The sequence below is a fragment of the Poecilia mexicana genome, unplaced genomic scaffold, assembly GCF_051168715.1.
Source record: "Poecilia mexicana isolate PSO_F unplaced genomic scaffold, ASM5116871v1 scaffold_23, whole genome shotgun sequence".
Lineage (NCBI taxonomy): Eukaryota > Metazoa > Chordata > Actinopteri > Cyprinodontiformes > Poeciliidae > Poecilia > Poecilia mexicana.
Window position 1 is genome coordinate 17227953 of NW_028263392.1, and position 11156 is coordinate 17239108.

General features: G+C 45.4%; 1 protein-coding gene across 3 annotated transcripts in view; it reads right to left on the bottom strand.

The window, feature by feature from the left end:
* The window catches only part of celf2 (cugbp, Elav-like family member 2), a 211579-nt gene extending 200729 nt beyond the window's left edge, over positions 1 to 10850 (bottom strand). For all 3 annotated transcript variants that reach the window (XM_015002472.2, XM_088003064.1, XM_088003065.1), the window contains exon 1: positions 10492 to 10850. In XM_015002472.2, coding sequence (XP_014857958.1) covers positions 10492 to 10544 — 53 coding nt within the window. In that variant the 5' untranslated portion in view covers positions 10545 to 10850. The remainder of the gene's footprint in view (positions 1 to 10491) is intronic.
* Between the last annotated feature and the right edge of the window lie 306 nt (positions 10851 to 11156).

The following is an 11156-nucleotide window of genomic DNA, read 5'->3' on the forward strand; positions in this document are numbered from 1 at the left end:
CTTCTGTGTGTGATTACTATTTAATAGCCGGCCATACGTTCACGCTTCAGTCTGGCTTTAATGTTGCAGAGAAGCAGGAGCCCAAAGGCCTGAAACATCCAAACGCCGCGTGGCAGCGCACAGGAAATGATGTCATTATGCTGCTGGTGAAGCTCAGCTGCACATTCAGCATGTCTGACACCAGAACCAGCAGAGGTTATCACAACGTGTCTGACTTCACCAAACCTGAGGCAGAAAATATGATCTGAAGATATATACAAGTTATATTTACAAAAACATGAGAAACGTGTTACACAATGTTTAGAAATAAAAACCGAGCTGGAATCTGTCAGTAGTTAGAGAGGAACTAACATCAATGGCCTAGTTAAAACCTTACAGGTCTTAAGCTGATCACAGATCAGAACCAGTCAGAACTTCACAGACCTGAATCCAGCAGGAAAAGACTCCACTGACGAAGGAAAATCAGCTGCAATGATGGAAACTTTCATGAAATGAAACGAAAGCAGCTGCAGAAGAGCAGCAGGTCTGAATCTGATCAGTTTATCAGGATCTACATAAACCTTCACAAAGAAAGAAATCTGATGTTTGTCATCACAGTTTTCTTATTACGCATAAATAAATATATGAGCATTTTGATGCAGATAGACACATCTAGTGTAAATTTATTATTGGCAAAAAAAAGTTTAACGACGTATTTATAATGACAACATTCAGCATATTCTGGATTGTTTAAAAATATGTTTACATTTTTAATCTTCTTTATAGTCACTACCAAAAAAATTCCCTTCTCACTCTCCGCGGGTGGTCTCTCTCTCTCTTTCATCCTCTGAGCTCGGGTCCTCTACCAGAGGTCTGGGAGCTTGAGGGTTCCTCCAGTATCTTGGCTGTGCCTAGAACTGCACATTTCTGGACTGAGATGTCTGATGTTGTTCCTGGGATCTGTTTGAGCCACTGCTCCAGTTTGGGGGTGACTGCCCCGAGGGCCCCGATGACCACAGGCACCACTGTGGTCTTCACCTTCCAGGCCTTCTCCAGTTCCTCTCTGAGGCCCTGGTATTTCTCCAGTTTCTCCTTTTTCCTGATGTTGTGGTCACTTGGTATTGCTACATCCACCACAATGGCTTTCCTCTGTTCTTTATCCACCACCACAATGTCCGGTTGGTTCGCCATTACCATCTTGTCTGTCTGGATCTGGGAGTCCCACAGGATCTTAGCTCGGTCATTCTCCACCACCTTTGGGGGTGTTCCCCACTTTGACCTCGGGGCTTCCAGTCCATATTCTGCACAGATGTTCCTGTACACTATGCCCGCCACTTGGTTATGTCGTTCCATGTACGCTTTCCCTGCCAGCATCTTGCACCCTGCTGTTATGTGCTGGACTGTCTCAGAGGCCTCCTTGCACAACCTACACCTTGGGTCTTGTCTGGTGTGGTAGATCTGAGCCTCTATTGCTCTGGTGTTTAGGGCCTGTTCCTGGGCGGCCAGGATGAGGGCCTCTGTGCTGTCCTTGAGTCCAGCTTTCTCCAGCCATTGGTAGGATTTCCTGATATCAGCCACTTCAGTTATTTGTCGGTGGTACATCCCATGTAGGGGCTTGTCCTCCCATGATGGTTCCTCCAGCACCTCGTCCTCTGTTCCCCATTGCCTGAGACATTCGCTGAGCACATCGTCCATTGAGGCTTTGTCCTTGATGTATTTATGGATCTTGGATGTTTCATCCTGGACAGTGGCTCTCACACTCACTAGTCCTCTGCCTCCTTCCTTACGGCTTGTGTACAGTCTCAGGGTGCTGGATTTGGGGTGGAACCCTCCATGCATGGTTAGTAGCTTCCGAGTCTTAACGTCCGTGGCCTTCATCTCTTCCATTGGCCAGCTAATTATTCCGGCAGGGTATCTGATTACTGGTAAGGCATAGCTGTTTATTGCACGGATCTTGTTCTTGCCATTGAGCTGGCTTCTCAGGACTTGCTTTATTCGTTGGAGGTATTTGGCTGTGGCTCCTTTCCTTGTGACCTCATCGAGGTTGCCATTTGCTTGCTTTATTCCCAGGTACTTGTAGCTGTGCTCTATGTCTGCTATTGTTCCTTCTGGGAGTGAGACCCCTTCTGTGCGGACGACCTTCCCTCTCTTTGTAACCATCCGGCCACACTTCTCTAGTCCGAATGACATCCCAATGTCAGTGCTGTAGATCCTGGTGGTGTGGATCAGTGAGTCGATGTCTCGCTCGCTCTTGGCGTACAGCTTGATGTCATCCATGTAGAGGAGGTGACTGATTGTGGCCCCATTCTTGAGTCGGTATCCGTAGCCAGTCTTGTTGATGATTTGGCTGAGGGGGTTCAGGCCTACATATATAACTAAGAGTCTTGTTTAATATTTATCCTTTTAAAAATGCTCATAAAAACTTGCACTGATTTATTTAAATGTTTGTGAGCATTAGCATATTAGCGTATCATGACTAAGTTTGTTTTCCAGGCAGGTTTTTCTGCGTATTAATGTAACTGATATGATATATCCCAGTCTGATGCTTCCATTAGATTCATATTTATTCACATAAACATCGACTTATTTCCTCTTTTCCTTTTAATTCAGAGTTTTAGTCAGACATGATTCCAAAATAAGTTCTCAAATGTTTCCTCGGAGTGAAAAAAACACAAAAGACATCCTGACATGAAAGCAATTTCATTTCAAAGATAGAGAGTTGTAGTACAAGATATGAGTATCAGTGGCAATCCAAAAATAACCTGCTATCAGGTAAATCCTCTCAATGACAAAGTGGCACAGACAAGTGCTCTTCTGCTTCCTGACACAAAGAAAACACGGCTGCAGCGGCAGACGAACATGTTTAAAGTTTTTCTCTGGCAGGCAGCGGGGGCTTTCAGCGGCCCGTAACCACAGCAACAGCAACCCGCGCCGCATCACGCAGGAAAACATGTCTTTGTTTAAAACAGATGCTTTTACCGAGAAGGGAACATTTGGACAAAAGTGGTTCAAATTAGAATCAAACATCAGGTATTATAAAACTGATCCACCTTTAACTCTAAATCCAGCCTTTAATTTCATCTGTACAAAAATATCAAGTTAAGAAACAGTTTAGTTAAACGTTTCATAATGTGGTTTTGGTTCGGACCGTTTAAACGTCTCGATCTGAGCTGAACACTCATTAAGGTTTAAATGTTTTTAAAATGATCAATCAGTTCAAGTATTCCTTGGCTGGAGACGATGCGGGGTAAACTCCTTAAAACAGTGAAATGTCCCTTTATTCAGCTGAACGGATCATCCTTAGTGCTGTTTGATCGTTTATCCAGGTTTTAGTAACTGAATCCAGGTGAAGCAGAGATGAGGTTTCAATGCAATAAAGAAGACAATAGTTAAAGATGTTCTGCTGTTTGAACTTCCAACGGTTTTCAAACTGAAAGTCGAGCTAAGCTAATCATTTTGTGTGTCCATGTTTTTCTGTCCTACTGTTTGTTTTTAAAAACTTGTTTGAAATAAATAAATAGAATCAAAAATCACTGAGTAACCATGAGGACACAGAAACGAGCTGCAGCTTTTACGTCTTTGTTTCGGCTGATGATTCTGAATTTCCTGGAAATCCAACCAGAAACTGAAAAGCTGAGCCGTCCAGTCTGCAGTGACAGAGAAGTTGATCATTTTATGTAAAAGTGAAAGCAGAACAGCCACTAAACGCTCAAATCCTGCTTGTTTCCAGGTTTTACAGAAACAACGCTGCAGCTATAAAAAGATGGCCGCCCTCTCAGGTTACATCATGCTCTCACCGAGTGAAGAAATGTTTTTAGGATTATGAATTATTAGTGGCAGATGACAGCAGTATTTTATGTGTTGCCGGGGAAACGAGCCCTGATGAAGAAAGGCTGGAGAGAAGTTGTCGCTCTGTTGGCAGGTCGTGGAAAACAAAACTCAAAACACCAACAACAGCCATGCTGAAAGTAAGTACACCCCGTCAGCCTCCAGGCTTAGAAAAGTCACAACATCATTATCTATGGCACAAATCAAAAACATCCCATTCTTCTGTATTTGTGTACGGACACTGTTGGCAGAAAAAACTTGGAATAGACCGATTCTGAAGAAGCCTCCACAGGCCCACAGCCTCAGGCGTCCGCCGCCGTGCTTCACAGCTGACATCAGGATGGTTTATGTTTCTGTCCAGCTTTGAAACATAAACCTCATCTACAATAACTTATTTTACAGTCTTTTTTCCCCAAAAGTCTCACAGTTTGTGTTGAAACATCGACTAACGGGTAAATGATGGTCTGTCTTCACCACAACAGACCAGGTGGTAGTCATGGCAACAGACAAAACCCTAATCTGTTGACCTTTACTGGACCACCACTGGTTATACTGGAGCTCCTCCGCCTGACGCTGGAACCTTCAATCAATCAATCAATCAATCAATTCAGAAACAAGGCAGTTCAAAGAGCTTTACATCATAAAAGCAACCAAAATCAATTTCAACCAACTGAAAGCTGGAAACCATGAAGCTGAAGGCTCATCCACTGGTTTCAGCCACAACGTTTTAACTTTGGTCACATAAACGTTTCACCTCATCGCCTGTTAAATCAGGATCTCTTTGCAAAGCTTCCCATTGGTTCTGGCGGCAGCGCTCTAATCCAACTTAAACATGAAGCAGAACAATAAGGCTGCAGCTAATGAAGGTGAAGTTCTCCGACTAAATTAGACGTTAGTGATTCTGGAAGAGAAAACAAGCAAACCTGATGGGAATAAATTAATCAGACATAAGATGCAACCTGAAGAGATTTTAGTTTTTTTAACAGTAGTAGATGTTTTCCTCTGAGTTGCAGCGTGTGCAGAGCGCCCCCTGGCTGCAGTCTGCAGAGGTTTTCCTTCAGTCCAAAACAAAGATGGCCGATAAGGATCAGAGGGATTATAACCATTTCTGAAAGTAATAAAAGCTGAAAAGGATTTCAAGTGAGAACTGAACAGTTTATCTTCCCCTCATGGATGAAAACTTTGTTTCAGTTTAATCGTGTTCAGCTTTCTGGATATTCTTTATCAAATCAGTGATCAATTAATTGAAAATTAAGTTTGTAAATTATTGAAAGTATAGCTGCTGGATCCCTGCATAGTCACCAATTCCTGGATTTTTTTGTAGATCTCATTTAAAATATTCCAAATAAAATGCAGCTTGAACCAATGCTAGCTGACCTGCTATTGGCTGCCATTCATCTATCTGAACCTTGATTGGCTGAAGCTCCAGATAAAGACGTTAGCTTGTAACTGAGCCAAAATGGCCTCCACTGTGTGTATTGATGCACATTCAGGTATGTTTGGTGTTTGAACCAATACAGGCAGTCATCAACGTTTTAAAGGAAGATTTTAGATATTAACAGTTTGTGATTCCTAAATCATTTCAACTACTGAAAAAATATTTTTCTATGTTCCTTAAATGCATCAGAACTGAAATGTTTCACACATTTTAGCTCAACAGCCAATCAGGAGCGCATTTCTCCTCTAATGCAAATATTTCTTAGTTGCTGAATTAGAACTAAATGAATTCAGGCTTTTTGGTGTTAAAAAGGAAATCAGATCGCTGTCCTAAACTTAAAGATTATGACTGATTTCATTTTTTGTATTATTTAAATAATAACTTTGATCATTTATGTGTTGCCCCCTGCTGGGCGTAACAAAGAATGCAGGTTTCACTTGAATTTTGGCTTGAAGAGAAGCAACGACTCTCTTTCTATCATGTCTTTGGTTCTTCAGGTTCTGGACTTCTGGTTCCAACAGGAAGAGTTTCAATCATCTAAAAGCAGATCTATGGAAGGAAGGTCTCTGAAGGATTTAGCAACACTTTAGGATAACATTGTTGTTTCCAGAAAACTGAACCTGGGCTGCAGAGACAAGACGCTAACTTTGAGGTCAAACTGTGGAAATGCAGAAATAAACATGTTTCTTCTGCTGACTGTGATTTTGTTTTTTAAACTGGAAGCTTGAGAACATGAGCGGTTCTGCAGCGGCGACTTAACGGGGGTTTCTCTGCACAACCAGCTGGGTCTGGAGAAAATCAGCTCTGTCTATTACATCACACAAATATTCCTGCTAGAAGGACTCCACCCTGCAGCGCTGTTCCACTTTCAGCAGCATGTGCATCTATTTAATGGAGAGCAGTAAAAAAAGACACCAAGTCCAGGATAACTCCTGCTCTGGCTGCCAGAACCCAACATGGAGGCGTTTCTACCTGGAACCTGTCAGACCCACTTCCTGTTCCGCCTCATCCTGCTCAAACGTAAACCCAGACGTTTCTGTTTTTGAATCCCCCCCCTTTGTTTCCTCTCTTTCGGGTCGCAGTCTGCATGGCAACACTCGCAGTGTGACACGTCCGTCACCAGAGAGCGAGGCGGGCGGAGCGGCGCGGCGCTCACAGGCCTCCCATCATCCATCAGCTCTCTGATGACGCTCATTTAGTTCTGCATCTGAATCTTCAGAAAACGACTCAGAGTGCAGGACGATAAAAACCTGCTTCGCACTGCAGAGGTTTTTACATTTAAACAAAAAGCAGCAGCATATGTGGAAGAGACAGCGATGAAGACGAGTTTGTGCGATTTGGCGCTGCTCAGCCTCGCTCTGACCTGTCGCCGTGACCCCTGCCAAACACTCACTACGATGTTCCAGCCCGTTTCTTTCTGGTTTTTGGCTTCACTTCCAGCATCCATCACTCACTCACACACACAAAGAGATTATTCCCCCTCTTTTCTTTTCCCCGGGCAGACAGCCAGGGTTTCGCTTCCTCTCCATCCTCATCCCGATTTCTCAACTCCATTTGGTCGCAAAGAAAAGATTTTTTTAGTCAAAGAAGATTCATTTTCCCACCTTTAGGTCAGATCTGCATGAAGATGATTGCAGTGAGGAGCTGAGAATGAAATAAAAAGAGGAGGAGGAAGAAATCTGCACTTGTGTCTGTTAAGCCAAACAACATAAAGCGGGTTGGTTGGTCGCTGGGGGAAACACTCAGGTTCAGAGCTGCCTCGTGCAATACCTCTGAGAACCAGACTATAACAAAGTAACGCACTAAAACACAGCCGGAGGGAGTGATTAGTGTGAATGTGTGTGTGTGTGTGTGTGTACAGCAGAGTGTGAGGGAGCCACGCTCCAGGCGGTGCATTATTAAACAGATTTGTCACTTTGGACTGGCGGCGTTAGGAACGCTCGACGAACCTCCAGTGGAAGATCTGGGGAGAAAGTAACGCTGGGAAATAACTGAAAATGAGATGGAGATGAAAAAAAAACAGGTGGAAAAATAGTGATAAAGAGAGAGAGGGGGGGGAGAAGACAGGGGGGGAAACACAGAGGGGCAGGTAGAGGGGGCAGCAGGGGGCCACAGTAAGTTACATTTCTGGAGGTTTTTCTACTTGGAAGAGGAAGGTTGGTGGGTCAAAGGTTATTAAAATGAATAAATACATTAATAAAATATATGCATACATGTGACCAACACCCCAGGTGGGGGGCACTGGTGGTTTTAGTCTGGCAAAAAGACAAGTAAAAAAATGAAAGCAAATTATAGATAAATAGTGGAAAAGATACATTTATATGGAATAAACTGGATTGTAATGATGACACTGAGGTGCAAAACTAAAAGCAATACTTTAGGAGCTTTTCTGCAAGATGAAAATGATTTTAAAACATTTCAATCAATTGATAAATATTGAAATAAAAATTATTCTGTGAAAAGATGGATTCTTTAAGTATAAATATACATTAATGTCTAAAAAACTGTATGAATAAGTACAATTAATAAAAATGTTTAAAGTAAATGAAACTGTGCAGTGGGGGCCTTTGAGCCCGCGGCCCCCAGCAGTTGGTTACGGCACTGGGGGACAGAAAGGCCAGAAACCACGCAGAGAGGAAGACAATAAAAGCTGCAAGCAGAGAAATCAAATGATGAAAACAGGAAAAACAAAAATAAAAAAACAATTAACATCTTCACAAAAGATTAATTTTCACTAATCAACCCGACTCCGAGGGCAGCCATTAAACACAGTTTAAGGCCAGAATTAAAGCACTTAATGTTGACTTGTGTCCTCACAACATGAGCAACACCTTGACACACACACACACCCACACACACACCGCTGAGTGTGTTACAGTTGTGTTAGAAATCCCTGCGGCTGCTGTTGACTGAGAAAAATAAAGAAATAAAAACGCAGTTTCTGAGTTTCTGCATCTGCAGCGACAGGAAACAACACTTGTTTTAGTCAGAAATAACATTAAAGAGACAGAAAATGTCCCCCATCTGTGTGTGTGTGTGTGTGTGTGTGATCTGAAAGCCTGCGGAGGGCAATCTCACTTTTGGAGGAAATCAAACCAGACTAACGCTGGAACAGGCAGCGAACGCAGACAAGGGGACGAGAACAAAGAGTCCGAGAACACAGAAACCTCTCACACACACACAGACACACACACGCAGTGCAGAGTGAAACCTGCGAACGCAGCGCTGTGGCGGACTGGGAGTGAGTCAGCACGGAGACGGGAATATTTCTGTTTATTTACACCTGAAGCAGACGAGCTGAAACGCAGAAACCCTCCAGGATGCAGATCAGAAAATCTTAAAACTATTTTTACTTCTTAAAATAATTTATCGTTTGTATTTTAAAATAATATTCCTGTAAGGACCGTTAGAGTTTTGGTGTCTACGTTTCCTGTCTGAGCTGTGAAATCGTCTCTGACTCCAGAGTTCAGAGGAGATCAGAACTCTTCTCCGTCGGGCCGCCCTGTCCGCCTCCGTCACTCAGACGCTCAATGCCGGATTGTTCCTCCGCCGCTACAAAGGCTGGCCTGACGGCAAGCGACTAACGAACACGCCTCCCGTGTTGGACTGACATCTACGGGCCGAACCCGGCGGCTCAGGAGGCAAACAACTAAAGCTGTGGATGATTCAGGGATCGAACATGGACGACGACACCAACCGGTTTATGATCTACCAACACAAAAACACGACAGAAATAGCTCATCACATGACTGAACTTCATCATTATCCCATCCTGCGTCAAATTCTGATGCAGGCATCGCCAGCCGGGGCGAGAGGTGTGGAGGACACGCTGTCCTCGCCTCCCTGGACCGGAACCGAACTCCACCAGGAGCAGCAGGAGGTTTAAAGACGTTCGGCTGAAAATCTGAATCAAAATAAACTCAGATTTCACTGGAGCTGAACTAAAAACTGACCCTGAGATAAACCTGGGAGACGACACACACACACACACGCACACACACACACACACACAGTCGTGTTTTAATGGGGACTTTACGTTGACTTCCATCCAGCATGGTGGGGTCAAAGTTCAAGCCCCAGCCGTGTGCACCGTCCATTCAGAGTGGAGCAGCAGGAGGCGGGGTGTGTGTGTGTGTGTAGGAATGTGGAGTTCATGTTCGCCTGTTTCTCCTGACTGAGGAAGAGGAGCAGACACGCCCTGCTGATCTTCCTCCCATCATGGCCGTCAGATAATGGTTCCTGGTTCTGGATGCCACCATCTGAGATCAGAAGCTGTTCCTGAGCGTCGACCTGCAGCGAGCGGCTCGTTATTAAAGCGCAGCGTCTTCAGAGCAGCGGAGGGAAACGAGTCAGATCTGGACTCAAACCTCTGGCTCCTCGCTCACCTTCCACCTGTTGACGTCTGAATCTGATCATCAATCAGTGATTATCCAGGAGTTTGGGGTCGGATGTTTGGGAATGACATCACAACCTCCCTATTCTCCCCTCAGACTCGTTTCTATTTTGGACTGGAGGATGATGATGGTGGGATGACAAAAGAGGAGAGGAAGTGTTGAAGGAGTAATGGGAGGCTCTTTGGGGGTTCGCTCTCTCTCCCCCCGCTGAGCGAGTCGGGGGAAAATGACTTATTTATCAAACGGGCTGAAATATTCAGACGGCCGTTTTTAAATTCATAGGCTGAGATGCTTAATGACGGCGGCAGCTCCCTCACTTTGACTTTAATAGCTGTTTGACAGACATGTTTCACCTTTGACCTCATGCATTTCACAGAGGATCAGCTCTGTTCGCGTGTGTGCGTGTGTGCGTGTGTGTGTGTGTGTGTGTGTGTGTGTGTGTGTGTGTGTGTGTTGACTAAACGCTGGAGATGTAATGTTGTTCAGCAGCAGCCGCTGCTGCAGGCAGCCAGCCATGAGGAAATGTTTCAGGACAAATTCCTGGAGGGGCGGACTGTTTCTGGGAGCGCGCTGGGGGGGAAAGGGGGAGGCAGAGCGAGGGGGGGGGCACTGCTGTTCCCACTTTTAGGCTGAAATGGGAGAAGTTTGGGAACGATGGAGGTGAGGGTTAATGAGATGGACAGAGCGGAAAGCAGCGCAAACTGTGCGTAATTACGCAGCGCAGCCGCGACCTCACCGCCTGCGCCCCGCGTCCCACCCTTCATTCCTCGGAGCGCCGCGCCGCGCCGCCCGCTGCTGCCGCGCAACGCTCCGCTCCGCGGCTGCGGTGTGGAGAGACTCCCGGCCGCTTACCTTAACACGTTCCAGCTTTTCAGAGGATCCAGGTCTGAAATTATAGAAACCATGGTCGGCTGGCGGGGCTGGCAGCACCGGGAGAGGGCGGGAGGAGGAGCAGCAGAAAAACCACCGAAAGAAAAAAGCGGCGCAAAGGCTGTAAAGTCCGTCTGCGAATGACAGAGAAGGAAGGGATGCGAACCGTCCTGGTTGTTCAGAGGGTGATGAGCGCTGTCACCGCTCTCTCTCTTTGCTCTCTCTCACTCTGCCTCTCTCTCTCTTTGCTCTCTCTCTCTCTCTATCTCTCTCTCTCCGCCCCCTCCTGATCCCAGCCTGCGCGCAGCAGCCGCGGCTCAGAGCTTCCTCTGCTCCGTCCTCCAGTAGCTGGCAGCCGTTGCAGGAAACGCAGCCATGCACTGCAGCCCTGAGCGGCATCAGTCTGATGTTCCAGAATAGAACCAGAAAACTGTTTCTGTGCCGTTTGGTTTTCTGTTGCTTCGGTTCGGGTCGCGCTATGAAGAGCAAACGGGCAGATCATCCGCTCCGTTCACTAACAAAATGTTCCCATTTCAAACTTCGTAGCCTGTTCTAATCAGTTTCATTATATGAAACTAAAGCACATTTTTCGAGGAAAACTAGAACTCAGTTTAGTTTTTATGATGACCAACAGAGGCGGTTCTTGT